Consider the following 18002-nt stretch of genomic DNA (forward strand, 5'->3'; position numbering starts at 1 on the left):
GGTCATATCAAGTTAGGGTTATATAATCCTTGCATCCAAACGGCCAGTCAATGCCATGGTCATGACTCAATTTCAAGTGGCATAATTATTACCATTCAATGGATGAATACTCTCTTACCATGGTAAATTGACAATGTTGGGCCACGTTTGGATACCCACAAGATTTAGATTTGGATTTAGTTTACATTTTGAACTGAATTGGATCGTAAAAATTTCCAAATTAGCTACAACAGTGCAAAAAATTCCAATTCTCAAATCTGTTTTGCGAAACATTATTTGGAAATCAATATTTGTGGCAACTTCCTTCACCGTCGATGCTCCTCGACATTGCTCCGGTAGCAGTGAGACATCCCTCCCTCTCTCTTAAAACATGTTCATGAAGATGATGGATGTATTTTGTATCCAAAACTCAAATCCAAATCAAAATACAAATGCATGAGGTATTTAGGGAGAACCAAATTACTTGATTACTGATCATGGAGTATGTGGAGGATATTTATAGAAGGGGGGAAAGAAAGATAGAGGCTAGTGACAGATTAAGTAGTCTATAGACATAAAACTTTGATAAGCGGGAGTATGGTTGATAACGACAAACTACTTGTTAGAATATGTGAGATCCAATGGTTGGATTTGATTAAGATCTCACCATTGGATCATCTTGGAGATAGATTGGGCAAGTTGGTTGGAAGGGGTAAGTTAGCTAGATTAGGCAACTGGATTGGATTAGTAATTAGGTTAGACTAGAATATTCTACACTTATCTCTTTTCATAGTTGCCATGATTTATTTCTATGTTTATCATGTAAGAGCTCACCAATTGATTGTCATTCGTAAGGGAAATGATAAATGCGCCCCTTTGCATCACATGGGACACCCAACTGGCAATCAAATCTGTTGAATCCTTCTGACGTGAAGTACATCAGCCTCTCTGTAGTAATTGATTATTTGATACACTAATGCTGGGTGTCCCTAGTGATTAAAAGGATGCATTTATCATTTCCCCATTTGTATTGTAGAGAGAGAGAGACCTAGGATGCTATGGACACCCATATATGTCACATCACTACTTTCCATGTATATCACCCTCTCAACACCACGGTATCTCTCTAGATAAGAGTATATCTTGACTGGGATTAAGCTTTAGCTCGTGGTGGGTTCAATACTTCAATCCCAGGTTGCCTATGAAAAAAAAGGAATATATTTAGATTAAGACTGCACGTTACCTTTGTTTTCGATAGGTAAGCTGGGATTGAACCTTTGACCTCAAGTGTGAAAGCCAGCCTTAACTAATTGAGCTAGAGGATCAACCCCAACCGTACATTACCTTAATATGTGGAATGACAGAGTGAAGGGCGCCCTAGCAAGAAACACATCTACAAGGGCACCCCATCGGTCAATCTTAACAAAGTGCATTTATTGTTCATTTAAATAATCTTAACAAAGTGCATTTATTGTTCATTTAAATTTGTATCTTCTGCGCCATTTTTATACTTTTATACATGGCTTTAAATTTCAGGTTCAGCTAAAATTTCGGACTTATCTGAAACTGAAATTTCGGACGAAATTTGGTACTAGTGTACGAAATGCCTTTTTTTTAGTACGAAATTTCGACCGAAATGACCGAATCGAAATTCTTTAACGGAATAAAAAATAATATTTTATAACAAATTTCGACAAAATTTCCAAAGTTAATAAAATTTAGAACGAAATTTCCGAAATTTCGACGATTCGAAACGTTTCGGTTTCGGTCCTCACCGAAATCCAAAATTTCGGTTATTTCGGTTGAAATTTCGGATTTCCGTCGAAATTTCAAACCATGCTTTTATATGACCTTTTAAATATACCCTTTACTGAGATGGACCAACTGGGGTTGGCGTCCTTCAGTTGACTAAGGGAGGAATGATAAAGGGCACCCTTGCAAGAGCCCAACCACAAGGGCACCCTGCAAGTCCCTTCTTCCTCACCTTTTCCCCATTAGCCACAGTGCAAATACTTCAACCAAAATGGTTATGATCTACCAACAAATTGTCCCCTAGTTCCACGAAATATCTTCCAAAATGGCTTTATCCTACTTGGGACCATACTAAAATTATCTAAGTTGTCGGCCACTAGTTGCTCACAGACACGCGCATACCCACAAATGACACATAACAAAACTCTAGTCCTCCTATAGAACCCGACAATCTGAAAAAATGGTCCCAAAATTTCCTGCTGGGCTCATTAATTTGCACCTAACACTAGGGTTTGGATCTTGGATTTGAACATTTGTGTTGTTCTAATGAGAGAGAGAGAGAGAGAGAGAGAGAGAGAGAGAGAGAGGTGGGGACACGTGGCAGCAAGATAAGTATCATATACAGCTCAATGAGGTTGCCACTTGGCCAGGTGTTGGCAAGACCACTTGTCAAGCATACATGCATGCATTGGGAATGGTTGGCAGAGATGTAATGGGGTGCTAGCTAATATAATAAAATACTTATGGTTAAATTGGAAATTCATAGAAGCTTGTAAATTTTTAATTGAGTATCATTTGGTAGATTATACTGTTAGGTTTCAATGGTGGTGATCAATTTTAAGGTCCCACACATGTGGCATGTAAGTGCTATGAAGACCATTGCTAGTACATACATTCCCTTAATGTGTGTACCTAAGTAAAACTGACTTTCATAAAGATTGCTACATAAAATCAGCCAATGATAGCTTGTTCCTCATGGGCCATTCTTATCCATTGAGGCAACTCTGTCTCTGGTGATCCATTTCCACTAGAATCTGTCTCACAAACTGTCCCATAAGGACTCGTATATTGAGGCACATCCTGCCTTTTAGGCAACAATATATCACAGTCCATTGACTTTCTAAGCCCACTTTGATGCTCATCTTTTAAGTGACACCTTCTTCATTATCATCATCTGCAATATGCACTAGTTAATATCAACAGGCATTTATCATTAAGCTTCGACATTGTGCCTCAAATTGGCAGTTTCTAATTATATTTGGGAAATGATAAATTCGCCCCTTTTCTTTACATGAGACAACTAGCTTCAGTGTACGTGGCAATCGTGCCAGTTAAATCCTTCCCACGAGAAGTACATCAGCGTGTCTACGGTCATAGATACTGTGAAACAACCATTTACTCCAAAAGCTTAAGCTATCGGAGAAGGTGTTATTAAATCTTTTATACTTTAACACTCCATCACACGTGTGGGCCCTCTTTTTAGGTTTGGCCTGCATGTGGCACATGTGGCTCCTCTTTTAGGTTTGACTATTGCATGTGGATTTTTACTATCATGGAGGTTAAACCTAGGGCGCCCTTTGCTTTGTTACCATGTGAAAACAACCAGTTACTCCAAAAGCTTAAGCTATTGGAGAAGGTGTTATTAAATCTTTTATACTTTAACAGATACACTGCTACTGGCTATCCCAAGTAAAAAAAGAAGAGGGTGGATATATCACTTCCCTTATATTTTCCTATAGAGGATATTTTATTGTAATCTAACATAAGTTGATTTTCAATCCATATACATATGAGAGGCCAAGCGGATGTAAATGTGCTGAGAAAATCAGCTGGGCATATCCGATCTGATCGTGCACAATTAAACCGAAAAGTAAATATAAGCACAAGCCACAAGATGAATACGGGATTTTACGTGGTTTGGCCAATTCCTACATCCACGGGAGAGAGCATGATCTTCCACTATGAGAAAAACAATATACAAGGATTAGAATCGATAAACAACAAACCTGATGTTATATATTATTAAGTATATTATATTACTAATAATGTATTTTATATTATAAACTATGTTATAATAAAATAATGTATTTGAAGGGAAAGTCAAAGTTTTGAGACTTGTGCAAGTTCCCTCCATTAATTTGAAGGGAAAAATCAAAGTCTTGAGAGTTGTGCAAGTTCCCTCCATCTTTTTCATTTTGGAATCTTTTCAATTGTTTTGGTGAGAATTATTTGAAATTGTCGAATCCCACATGGAGATTTGGGATTCAAACCCCTTCACTCCTTCATCTATAAATAGGAGAGGGTTTCACTCATCTCATTCAAGTTCTTTGGAGCTCTTTCTCTTTGAGAGAGCACCATGAAAGAACTTAAAGTAATAATAATTATATATATATATATATATATATATATATATATATATATATAGAGAGAGAGAGAGAGAGAGAGAGAGAGAGAGAGAGAGAAAACGGTTCCTACACACATGTGTAGATAAGTTATCTACACACTAGCTTAAAATACAGTGGGGGCCACATTATTTGGGTGATCCAAACCATTCATTTTTAAGGCCCTCTCATAGATAGGTTGTCCACAAAAAATCAGATCCATAGGATCATCCTAACCATTCGAACTTTGGAGGCAAAAAATGAACTAATTTGTGAAGGTTTAAAGACATCCATTTTACCTCCACAAATCGTAGGGTTGGGATGATCCTATGGATCTGATTTTTTGTAGACACCCTATCTATGTGAGGGCCTTTAAAATGGATGGCTTGGATCACCCAAACAATGTGGGCCCCCATTGTATTTTAAGCTAGTTTGTAGAGAACTCTCTACACATATGTGTAGGAACCGTTTTCTCATATTTGAAGAGTTGCGCCTCTTCTCTAGAGGGTGCAAGTCTCTTCGGAAGAGGGTGTTATTTGCATCGATTCTGAGTCTTTTCGGAAAGGGTGTTTTTGCACATATTCGAAGTCTTTAAAAAGGACTCGATCCGAGTTTATTAAAAATAAAAACAACTTCTTTTGGAATTCTCTTCTCTCTTTCACATAAGTTTAAACGTTTTTCTGAGTGGGTTCTGGTTCGGAGAATACAAGAAGTGCGGTCTTGTTAAAATTCTCACTGTTGGGCATTGTATCCTGGAGATAAAATTTCAAGAGTCCATCTGCATCTATACGTGGAAAATTACTATCATAAAGATAGCTTCCTGGAAGTGCCTTGCCCAACAAATTCTACTGTTTTATTTTCTGCATTCTGTTCTGTCTTATAATTATCTACAACACCCGCAACCCTTTCCTTGTCCTCTCAACCAAGATCTTACAAAAGAGAAGCCCGAGAAAAACCCACAAGAGAATATGCAAGGAAAATCCCATGAGAAATCCTAAGAAGAAACCTCTTCTTCTTTCTCCTATCTGTCTCTCTTGTCTCTCTTTCTCCCTCTTTCTCCTTTTCACCGGGAGATAGTCGAAGCCGCCTCCTTTGCCTCCATACTCACATGAGTAAACCCAAGACAACTTTTATACTTGGGTTTTTCCCAAAACCTAAGAAAAGGTATTTCTATATTTTTCCTTCCACTATCACGTGGGAAACAAGGCAGCTTTCCCAACAATTCCCACCTTAGCTTATTTTCCAGCCACCTAAAGATTCTTCATTGATGTCGCCACTGATCTGCTGTCACTGCAAACCACCATTGGCCTTCTGAAGTACCCAGCTACACACCGTCGAATCATCCTGGTTCCGACTCCTCCCGATTCGATCAATATGACCAATGTACATGTGTAGCTGCCAACCCATTGACTCACCCAATCAAACCAGAAGAGGGATCTTGATCCATCCTCCCTAACGCAGGTACTGTCACCGCAACATCGCATACAACCTAGAAACTTATCTTTGCACCAACTACGAAAGAGACCCTACGCTTGTGCACGCCATTACCATGTTTCTAACTAACCATCGAGATCTTAGGAATACTAGTCACCAGGTCCCTGACCAGATGATACAATCTGCCATACTTGTCTCCTTTCATCAGAACCATACAACTACGTCTGATTTTCATCTCTCCACTTGCAGTTGAATAGCTGCAACCCCTAGAGTCCAACTGGCCAAGCGACACTAGATTCATCCATATCTTTAGGACATACTCCACACCACCCAAAGCATGAACTGCTCCATCGAACATCTTGATCTTCACCGTTCCAATTTCTTTTGACGTTACATCTAGATCTGTCACCCAAGGACACTACACCCGCCCTTACCTCTTGGAACATATCAAAATATTCGCTCCTGGAGCATACATGAACATAGCGTCCTGAAGAATCCACTCATCATGAAGAGAAGTTGGATTATCTGTGGAGACTATGAGAATGTTTTGAACCTCTGTAAGCCCAAGGGTTCCCCATGGGTACATTCAATCATCTTGTTTTGATGATTAACAAACACAAATTGATTAGTTGTTTATGGACTGATCATTTGCCTTGAGTGTTGTGCTTTAGACAGGTCCTACACAAGTCAAATCATACTAGCACGCACCTTGTTGGCCTATGCTTGAAGATGAACCAAACACAATGGCAAAGGAGCTTGGAACATACTTGGACCAATCACACCTTGGAAGTACCAAGGAGAAGCTCATCATCAACCATCTCAAAGCATTGAACAAGCAAAGGAAGATCAATGAAGGCCAAAGCTTGTGGATCAACAACTTGCAAATGAGCTTGAACCAAATGGTGGCATCATCCTTTGAAGGTGTCAAGCAAAGAAGCTCAACCTTGAAGATCCCAAAGCAAGCCATGCACTCAAAGAGAAGATCAAGCAATGGCTACCTCAAGAGTTCATTCAAGAGAGTGGTAAAAATGGTAGATTGTATCACCTATCTCTCTTGTGTTTTCTCTTATCAAGGCACATCTTAAAACCCCTAAAATATGTTTTTCAAAGAGACTAACACACCCTTTAAGGACTTACATGGATAAGTGAATGGCCATGGTGGTGTACCAACATGTTGGGACCCATATGGCATTCAACACAAGAAAGAACAAAACAGAGTTCCGAAGCAACAACCTGGACCAGCAACTAAATCCTATCAAAACTTATTTAAAACATTTTCAAATATTTTTGAAAATATTTTTAACAGATAGCTCTCATTTTTCTCATATCCGTAGAGTATAAGAACATCGAAATCTGACGAGAAATGAGGGAGATATGAATTTTTCAAATGAAAGACTGTTTGCTGGAAATCCAGGCTCGGAACTCCGAGACCATTCTCGGAGCTCCGAGAAATGGTCCAGGTTCTAAAAATAAAGGCTCTGTTTGGATTCTCGGAACTCCGAGAATTTTGCTCGGAACTCCGAGAATTTGCTCGGAACTCCGAGAAATGTCTCGGAACTCCGAGAACACTATGAATTCAAAAAAATATAGCCGTTGTTGTCCAACGGCTAGTTGAATTTTTGACCCAGTTTTGACTGTTTTGCCCCCCAAACGGTCATATGGAGTTGGGACACCATATATACCCATCTAATGGGTCTAAAACAAGAGAGGAACATTGTCCAACTTCAACAAACCATAGAAAATCATTTGTGAACTATTTTTGGTTAAATTCTCTCACCAACCAAACTCTTTGTGCCTTGATTTGAGAAAATCTTTTGAGATTGGTTTAGGCTTAAACTTGTTTATTCTTGAGAGCATCCTTGGAGCTTCAACTTGCATTGTAGCCTACATAGAGGCAAAGCTTTTATCTTCTTCTTTATTCGATCGGTGGCAAGGGCATCCGTGTTTAATTCCCTTGGGAGAAAGCGCTTAGAACTCGGCGGAGAAGGAGAGTCATTGTAAAGGTGGAAGGGCATCCTTATCTAATTCCCTTGGAGTGTAAAAGCCTCGGAGCCGGGCGTCGTGGAGGTCTCAATAGTGGAAATCCTCAAGTGCGACCTTGAGTAGAGTGGAGTAGGCCGTTTGCCGAACCACTATAAATCTTTGTGTCACTTGTGTTGGTATTTCTCTATCTTTCTCTCCCTCTCACTTTCTTATTTATTTGTGCTTGCATTCTTACATATTTGGAATTGAGTGAGTAGTTAGCATTTTGGTTTTGATTGAATATTGGTACCTTGCTAATTAGGCTATAAATCACCTAATTAAGTTTGCTAATTAACAAGGGTTTTTGAACTTATATTAATTTGTAATATTGTTTAAGTTCAACTATTTCAAACTTAATTAAACAAGGGATAAGTCTTGGGTGAAATTTTAATAAAAGTTTTCAAAAGGTAAAAGTTTTATAAACATCCTATTCACCCCCCCTCTAGGTTGCCAAACCAAGTCACTACTTGGATTTCAACCTCTTTGCTATGTTCATCCATTACCGTCACTATAATATTCGTAGAACCGTTGTCCGACCGGTTAGCTCCTGACAATTCCTCTTGATGTGGTCATATTCCTTGCAGCGATAGCATTTCACCTCCTTTCCCCTGACCTTGGATCTTAACTTGATCCCCTGTCAGATGACCTTCCTCTTTGATTCTCCCCACGAACAATCAACCCATGCTTTTGATCAACATCTTGGTTATGCCTCCTTCTAGTCTCATTTGATAAGATGGTTGTCGTGACTTCTTCCATATTCACAATATCGTTACCAAATAATAGTGTCGGGAATATAACCGGGTAGAACTCACCCCTAAAAGCTAGTTGTTAGAGGGAGGGTGCCCATTCCCTTATAACCCAGCCCCATCCCTATCACTTTACCGATGTGGGACTATTTACTTTTGCGTGGAACCCCAACAAGCTCCCCCTCCACGCTGAAGCAATGTGGACCATCTCGCCCCTCAACGCGGTGGCAACGTGGGAACCATGAGATCTTCTCCGAGGGAATTCCACCATCCTCGGAGGCACACCGAGGTTACCGAGATCTTCCCGGGAGTTACCTCGCCCCAGCTCTGATACCACTTGTTGAGAAAATTCTCCGGGCAATCCAATCCGATCGTGCACAAATTAAACGGAAAAGAAAAATAACAAACAATGTTAGGTACCTTATCGATATGCCAAAAGCTCCACAGCTGATGGAACACGTTAGGCAAGGCCCTTTAAATCTGTCCCATACCAGGCTGGGTCCCACCCAGTCCCATACCTAGGTGGGCCCCGTAACATACCACCATACTTCCGCATCCGCCGTCCTCAGCGGCCCACTCTATGACGGCTTTCACTCTGGCCTTTTTTCCAGGTAGCCCTTTCCACAGGTCGCCCCTTCGCGACCTTCCGTGACTCAAACACGGGACGTGATTAGGGGTGGCAACGGGGCGGTGTGGGGTCGGATGTTGCATTCCCCATCCCCGCTTCGTGGATGACAGGGAATCCTCGTCCCCGCCCCACACACTACGATGAAACATGTTTGATGGATTTTTTTATTGAAAAATTCTACTAAAAAATGCATTTGAAAAAGATATTAGGGAAAATTTAAGAATAACAAAGAAATTTGCTCGATGGCAAATGTGGCTACCCAAATTAAAAGTGGCAAACCCAAATTTATTAGCGAAAAATTCGATTTTATATTGGGATAATGGGACGGGGCGGGGATGGAGCAATCCCCATCCTCGCCCCGTTCCCGCTTTGGGAATTTTTTTCAATCCCCGTCTCCGCTTGAATCGGGGAATCCCCGCCCTGCCTTGCCCTGGTCGGGGCGGATCCCCTCTTTTACGGGTTTAATTGCCAGCCCTAGACGTGATGGTTGCTCTTATACCAAATGTTAGGTATCTTACTGATACGCCAAAAGCTCCAGAGCTGATGGAACGCGTTAGGCAAGGCCCTTCAAACCTGTCCCATACCAGGCTGGGTCCCACCCAGTCCCATACTTTGGCGGTCCCCCACTCTGGATCGTAACAGGACTTGGCTAAGGCATTGAAGGGAAATGATGGGAAGTAAGAGAAGAGAGAGATTTGTAGGGAATATAGCATGGTAGAACTTACCCCTAAAAGCTAGTTGTTAGAGGGAGGGTGCCCATTCTCTTATAACCCAGAACCATCCCCATCACTTTACTAATGTGGGAATATTTGCTTTTGCGTGGAACACCAACAATCTCCACCTCCACGCGGAAGCAACGTGGACCAGCTCGCCCCTCCACACGGCGGCAACGTGAGAACCACGAGATCTTCTCCGAGGGAATTCCACCATCCTCGGAGGCACACCGGGGTTACCGAGATCTTCCCGGGAGTTACCACGCCCCCATCTTTGATACCATTTGTAGGGAATATAACAGGGTATAACTCACCCTTAACAACTAGCTGTTAAAGGGAGGGTGCCCATTCCTTTATAACCCAGCCCTATCCCCATCACTTTACCGATGTGGGACTATTTGCTTTTGCGTGGAACCCCAACAAATAGCGTAATCACCAGATTGTAGTATGAATCAGAAAATGAAGTAAGAAGTAATAGGGCATTGTCTTCTTTATCTTTTCTTCAATGTGGAGCTGATCCACACTCCCATTTAACACAGTCATGTGTTCCAGAAGATCTCCGCCTTCCTACATCCTCAGCCTGTACAACTATCACTTCTAATACAATTGGTTGGCCAAGTTTTTTGACGTGTAAATTTTTTCCAAAATCTCCATAACTTAGATGCCTCTTGTTCTTCCATAACGTTACACATAACGTTATCTGTCAGACATAGTCGAATCATGCTAACCGCCTTTGACTCAGTATCTTCCCACTTGGCATCCATCATCTTCTCCGCCTTTCCATCCATTCCCTTCAACGCATTAGCCAATCCATGTTGAACCAGCATTTACCCTCTGCCATAGGGTGAAATCGCCATTTCTATCAAACTTGTTAATATTGAACTGGGTAGAACTCGAATTTACTGCCATCTCAGATTCCTCCATACTTCTCGATGTAGCGCTCCACCTCGAACGAGAATTTCTTGGAAAAATCTTTCTACCACCAATGATCGCTCTAATTACGATCCAACTCCAACACTCACGATCACTCCAAGCTTAGCTCTGATACCACTTGTTGAGAAAATTCGTCGGACAAATCTGATCCGATCGTACACAATTAAACAGAAAAGTAAAGATAAACACAAGCCACAAGATGAACACTGTGATTTTACGTGGTTTGGCCAATGCCTACATCCACGGGCGAGAACACGATCTTCCACTATGAGAAAAACAATATAAAATGGATTAACCCGAGAAACCCACAAACCCGAAACCCTTTCCTTGTCCTCTCAACCAAGACCGCACACAAGAGAAGTCCGAGAAAAACCCACAAGCGAATACCCGTGAATAACTCAAAGAGAACACCCAAGAAGAAACCCCTTTCTTCTTTCTCCTGATCTCTTTCTCTATCCTCTCTTTCTCTCTTCCTTTTTTTTCCTTTTTCTCTCTTTCACCTTGAGGTAGCTAAAGGTTCCTCCGTTGCCTCTAAACTCTCATGAGTAAACCCAAGATAACTTTTATACTTGGGTTTTTCCCAAAACCTAAGAAAAGGTATTTCTAAATTATGACTCCAACTATGCCGGTGGGAAACAAGGCAGCTTTCCTGAGATCTTATTGTTTAAGATTATTTTGAGATCTGATCATCATGGAATGATTTTCAACATGACGCAGTTATGATAGATTAGGCACTTATGTTTGAATATTATTATCTTTATCTCATTCTAAGTTGATCATTATTCTTCTATGTTATACTTTTGAGTCTTGTAAACAATCATTACGCTCTTTGTAAAGCATTAAGATGAGTGAAAATCATTCCTTAAGACTGATTTGAGTAAGAAAAATGATTAAAAATAATTGAATTGAGACACAGAGAGAGAGAGAGAGAGAGAGAGAGAGAGAGAGAGTGAGAGACTTGCCACCACATCCTCTCAATGACTTGGTAAGAGAGAGAGAGAGACTTGCCACCACATGTCCTCTCAAATCTCAATGACATGTAGAGTAAAACAAGAAATAAAAGGCCCAAAGCCTATCTCTTCTCTTCTCAATTCTCAAAGCATAATAATGAGAGAGGAGAGTACTACTTTTGTAGACATTTTTGCAACCACACGTTCTCTCTATGGTCTTTGTCAAGAATGAATGCGACTGGTAAAGGATGCCCAATAAGGAAAATATAAGGCCTCAAATCTATCTCTGCTCTTCTCATTACGCAAAGTGAGAGATGAGTCATTGTGTTGTGCCAAACTGGACTCATCAGAGACACCAAAGACAAGAACAAGACGAACAAGAGGGAAAAAGATCCTCTCACGTGCAAAAGCAACACCAAAATCTTCCTAATTCCATGTAAGCAATTTTTTATAGATTATGAGAAATTCATCTTTTAACTATCAAGTCTATAATTTTTTGAATTATTTGCTAATTTTTAATGTAGAAAATAGAACATAAAAGATATACTAATTGTAGTCATTATTTCAACTATCTATCGAATTTTATACACTCTTCTTTGATCTTCGTTTGTATTTTCTATTTGAGTTTAGTTTGTCTATATTTTTAAACCCCATTTCTCCTTTCCATGTATTCCTCTTTTCTATTATTTTCTATTCTTTGTTATTCTATGCATTTTCTCTTCTTAGGGGGTTTCCTTTTAGTTGGAAAACCACTTTGCTTTTTCGTTCATTTCTTCTGCTTCTCAATATAGTTTTTATTCCTATATTTTTTTTGGGGAAACCCATCTTTTCTTTGTGAATTTTCTAGCTCCTTTCTTCTTCTTCTTCTTTTTTTTCTTTTTCCTTCACTTAGTTTCAATTGTAAGAGCCCATTCTGTCTAGTTTCCATCTCATTTCTCTATTCTCAATGGGAATGTTGTTTTGGAAAAGCCCAAATTCTCTTCATTTGATATTCCTTCTCATTTTCTCTTAAATGACAATCTTCATTTTCTTTCCAATGGGTTCAATTGAAAAACATCACTTTCTTTTTCAAATTTTCACTTCCACTTTGATCTCCTCTTCTTCCCCTTTTGTTCCTTTTTCAAGAGTTGTTTTGAGCTGTAAAGAAACTTTTCCTTTTCCTTTTCTTTTTTGTTGCCCATTTTTTCAAATATTTCCCCCCCTACAATTTCCCTTTTTTTCTCTCATGTTAAAAATTTTCAAATTTAAATAAAATCTACTTTCTCACAATTTTTAATTCTACTACTCCTACCTTGATAATTGATATCCTTCTCATGTTTTTTATTTTAAATTTAGGTCTAATTATGGAGTTACTGAGCTTACATGGGAGAATGGCCAGCTAGGCCTTCATGGGCTTGGAGGGCTCATGCACACCATACCGACAAAACCTGTGTGGGTCCGGGCCAGCGACACACTTGAGTCCATAGTCCAACAAGCCACCCACCATCAACAAAATTCAAATTCATCAAACACTGATCGAAATCCAGCAAAAATTGCCACTGCCATTGCATTATCCGGTGGGAAATGGGCAGATAATTCGTCAGAGATCCCATCAGAAGGCCCATCAGGCTTGGACCCAACAAAGAAACGGGCCCGACGAGAATCGGATCCTAGAAGAAGGCAATGTAGTAGTACTTTTCTGGAAGAACAAGCTAATAGCACAAGCTCAATGACATTAAGAGAGAATGATACAACTCTAATGACATGGGCTTCCTTTGAATCTCCTCAAAGCTTGAAGACTAAGACCACATATGAGGATTCAGCTTGCCGGGATACATCGGTAAATAAATGACACCCCACATGGGTATTTTAGTCATTGAAAGTTTAGCAATAAATTAGATAAATTACACAATTTTTTAAATTGAAGATATGATTTTTATTTCCATATATTTAGAACTGCACTGAATTAATTTTTTGTACTATCTTGAGCTTACCATTTAAACATGTTTAATTATCAGGGTAATCATGATCAAGAAGTGGAGAACAATACTGAAATTAGGAGGTCCCCCTCAATAAAGCGAAGCCGAGCGGCTAATGTTCATAATCAATCTGAACGGGTAACGGATCCTAACCACATTTCTTACATCTATTCACTTAGGCTCTGTTTCTTTCGACGTAAAAATGGGCGTAAAACAAAATTTATGCCAATTTTTACACTTAAAATGCGTGTTAAATTTGTTTTACGCCGAATGAAAAAGAACCTTGAGGATGTATTATTTGGGTTGATGTAGAGACGCAGAGATAGAATCAATCAAAAGATGAAAGCTCTACAGAAGCTGGTACCCAATTCAAGTAAGGTAGGAAAATATTTTCCCTCCTGTTTATAGCTATTTATTATTTTTATTTAGTAACATTGTCATCTTCCCCCTTTTTAATGTTTTAAATTTTTTATGTAGTAATATATTGTTACATTTGTTCACAATTTAATTATTTCATTTACATACGACTACGTACTTTTTTTTTTTTTTTTTTAACAATACCAAATTTTTTCATGGTTTCAATATGATTTCAAAAAAAAAAATGACACTCAATAAAAAAAAATGTTCAATGAAGTGAGGATGTTATCAAAACAAAGGAGGGCGAAAATCATGTGTTTTGTAATTTACAAGGAAATGTTTGTAATTATTTTCAAAGGATAACAAAGGGAATTTGGAAATTTTGATTTTTGAATGAAGTTTTGTTTGGAGAAAACCTCTATTCGATGTTTGCGAAACAACCAATTACTGCAAAAGCCGCCTAAGCTGTTATAGTTGGTGTTATTTAATCATTTATACTTCAACACTCCCCCTCCCATGTGGCCCCTCTCTTTTGGGGGGGGGGGGGGGGGTTTGAGTGTGCACGGGGCACATGTGTCCCCTCTTTTGGGTTGGCCATACACATGGATTTTTAATATCAAGGAGTTGTTGAGTTTTGAACTCAGGACCAGGAGTTGTTGGGTTTTGAATCCATGACTTATTGTGAGACAATAGCTTTAATACCATGCGAAACAACCAATTACTCCAAAAGATTAAGCTGTTAGAGTTGATGTTATTTAATCATTTATACTTTAACAATGTTTATTAACAAGATACACCACATCATCTTCTTCACCATTTTATTGTGGTTTATAGACAGATAAAGCATCAATGCTGGATGAAGTGATTGACTATCTAAAACAACTTCAAGCACAACTTCATGTCATGAGCCTTAGGGGCATGCCGCAAATGATGATGCCAATGGGGGTACAACAACAACTCCAAATGTCCCTAATGGCGCGCATGGGCATGGGACTAGGCTTGGGCATGGGAATGCTAGACATGAGTGCCATCGGTCTCACCCCGCCACAACCCATCTCTCCCCTCCTACACCCCACCTCCTCTTCCCCCTCGAGCGCTTTCCTCACACCACCTTTCGTACTTCCTCCATTGATGCCCATGCACACGACTACACCTTTGAGCTCTGATCGAACCTCCAATCCTCCTCCCATCGCTCTACCAGATCCCTATGCTGCCTTCTTGACACAAGTGAGTGTGTAACGTAAGGGCCTTTTTGGATACCTCTAGATTTTGTTCATATCAGATTTGCTAGGCAATAACACAAGAAACCCATTTCATGGCTCACTTTTCCAGGAGAGAACAACCACTTTGTACGTAGTAGATTTTGGCTGAGGTGGTGGTTCTCTCTGAAAAAGTGAGCCATGAAATGCCTTTCCGCGAAATTGCCTAGCAAATCCCTATACATATAGGAACTCTATGAGATTTGCTAGGTACAGAATTGCCTAGCAAGTCACATATATGTGGGAGTTTCTAGGCAATTTTGCACAGAACAATTTCGCGGTTTCGTTTTCAAGAGAGAAGAGATACCTCATAGCTATTCATTTAAGATGCATGATGTGACACTTCTCCCCTAAAAAGAGGGGTGCAAAATTGCCTCAGATACTCCTCATATTTATATTTAACGGAATAATCTTAAAAAAATAAAATTTTATCTAATTTGGCAGCAAATCATAATAAAATGACCTAATTAAACATTGTTTGTTACCATTAAAAATAAAAAATAAATTAAACATTGTTTCTGTATCTTCATATAATAAATGAGCCTATAAATTGATCTCTCTATCTGACTAGAATCATATTTCTATGAATACCTCTAAAAATTTTTACTTGTTCAAAAAAAAAAGTTATATATAATTATATTGAGAGGAATGATAGATGCAAGGGCCGGAAAAGGGCCCTTGAATAGATCCACGCGCGCCATTTTTTAAGTCAGTTGAGAAACTGAATTTGGTTTCACTTAGTGACGCGGATCTATTCAAGGGCCCTTCTTTAGCCCTTGCATAAAGACGGCCCTTGCATCTATCATTCCTCTTATATTGATTACAATATTTTTAGAAATACTATAGTTAATGGCTTCAAAATAAGATTAAATTAAAACAATATTACATTCAAACAAGGACCAAGTTTGGTGGCATCAAAAGAGGCTCTAAATCATGTAATGGACCTTCTTCTTTCTCAATGCAAACTCACACAACTTATGTTTTTCAGTCTCTAAACATTGATATGTACAACAAGATGGCCGCACTCTATCGTCAACAAGTCAATCATGCCGCACAATCGAATGCTCCGGCACATGCGGACCATGCGCCCCATGAGTAAGGACAGTCTTAACCGTCTGCGCCGCATGAGTAAGGGCAATCTTGACCGTCGAGCAATGGAACTATTAAGGATGGAGTGCTTGTTTCAACATCATAAATTGCTACTTGCTCAAGTATTATTGTAGCTTATGAGAAGCAATCTTGTATTTTAAGTGTTCAGTTATAGATTATGAATCATACATGGTTCCTACTTTCTATTGTAAATCTTTGTTTTTTTACTTAAGGTTGTCTTAGAAGCTGTAGAAACTTATCAAACTCACAGGGCTTGCAAAACTACGAGTGCGGACACCCCGATTATATTTTCTCAATGTTTTTTGAAAAAATGTATGATTTTATACACCTTTATTGTACGCTCTTGAATTTTTGTTGAGGATTACTACTGTCAAGCACTTGGTATACTAAGAATATTATCTTCTTTACCAACCAAGTGACAAGACCAACGCCTAATCTTCTCAACACACTACAGAAATTGAAGCAAGTAAAAGAAGATAGAAGAAAAAGAATATAGAGAAGAAGAATAGATGTATGTATGTGGGATGAACAGAAATTGAAGCAAGTAAAAGAAGATAGAAGAAAAAGAATATAGAGAAGAAGAATAGATGTATGTATGTGGGATGAATAGAAAAGCAGACTTTTTTTTCCTGATTATTTTCCCAAACTCTTTCCAAACATTTCCCGCTTTTTTTTTAAAATTATTTCCCGAACTCTTCCGAACAATTGCCACATTGAATTATTCCTAAATTCAAACCTTGTAACATAACTCTTTTTTTTATGGGTAAGCAGGGTTAGGTGGACCCCTACCAATGTATTAAACAAATAAAAAGATGATACAATAGCAGGAACAAGACTGCTGCCCAGTCCTTAGAAGAATGTCTTAGGAAAAGGGCAGAACAACTAGGGTCATGATACCTTTGAAGACAAACTCAAAACAAGCAAGAGAAAAGAAATACATGAGTTAGACTTATGCAATTGGTGAGGCTTGGGACACACATGATCCCTAGAGCAAGAACCCATACTCAGATGAAGCTAGGGGTACATCTCGGGTCGGGTTGGGACCAACCCGAACCCGACCCGAGGAACCATTTTCCCAACCCAACCCGACCCGATTTCCAACCCTACCCAAGGAATCCTTTTCCCTAACCTGAACTAGAGTTCAACCCAACCCAACCCAACTTTTTAAGCTTACCCAAAAAAAAAAAAACGATAAATAATGTTGGGTTGAAGTCGGGTCGGGTTGCCCAAGCCCTCAACCCAAACCTGATCCCGAACTCAAACCAGGTTGGAAAAGGTGTATGGTGCCGTAAAAAGTGGAATGGCTATAACTTTTGCTGAAACTGACCACTGAGGGCACCTTTGAAGCTGGTTTTTGCAAGGTCGCCCTTTATTCTATCATTGCACCTCAAAATCACGTTTAATTTTGAGTCCAATAATTGGTTTTGGACTTGCAAAAAATCTAAAATGAATAGGGCACCCTAAAATAGGTGTCCTATAGATTATTTTAATTGTCCATCTTAGGGCGTGCACAGCCGTCGCTTTCCCAAGGCGACCTTGTTCGAAAAATGCGCATCTATGTACCCTTGATGCTCATGTGAGCCAGCAGGGTGTCATGCCTTATCTCACCAATTAGCCCAAGTCTTTATCAGAGTGCCTTAAAAGGCTTTGAATATGAGGTGCAAGTTCAAGGCTGTGTGGGGACCTTAATTTCATGCATAACCTAATCACATTTACTAATCTACAAGATATTTTTGTATGCCTGGTTCTTTTTCTATACTTAGAAGTGCCAAGGATTTGA

The 18002-nt window shown here is 39.4% G+C and overlaps 1 protein-coding gene across 1 annotated transcript; it reads left to right on the forward strand.

Moving 5' to 3' along the window:
- The first annotated feature begins 11817 nt into the window (after positions 1 to 11817).
- On the forward strand, positions 11818 to 16596 carry LOC143857142 (transcription factor PIF7-like). The gene is made up of 6 exons (XM_077367464.1): positions 11818 to 11974; positions 12874 to 13357; positions 13536 to 13634; positions 13809 to 13874; positions 14688 to 15080; positions 16101 to 16596. The coding sequence occupies exons 1-6, from the start codon at positions 11853 to 11855 to the stop codon at positions 16209 to 16211; spliced, it is 1275 nt and encodes a 424-aa protein (XP_077223579.1). The 5' UTR covers positions 11818 to 11852; the 3' UTR covers positions 16212 to 16596.
- The last annotated feature ends 1406 nt before the right edge of the window (positions 16597 to 18002 follow it).

Source organism: Tasmannia lanceolata, unplaced genomic scaffold (assembly GCF_043159265.1).
Source record: "Tasmannia lanceolata isolate RefF3 unplaced genomic scaffold, GAP_Taslan_0.1 ptg000003l, whole genome shotgun sequence".
Lineage (NCBI taxonomy): Eukaryota > Viridiplantae > Streptophyta > Magnoliopsida > Canellales > Winteraceae > Tasmannia > Tasmannia lanceolata.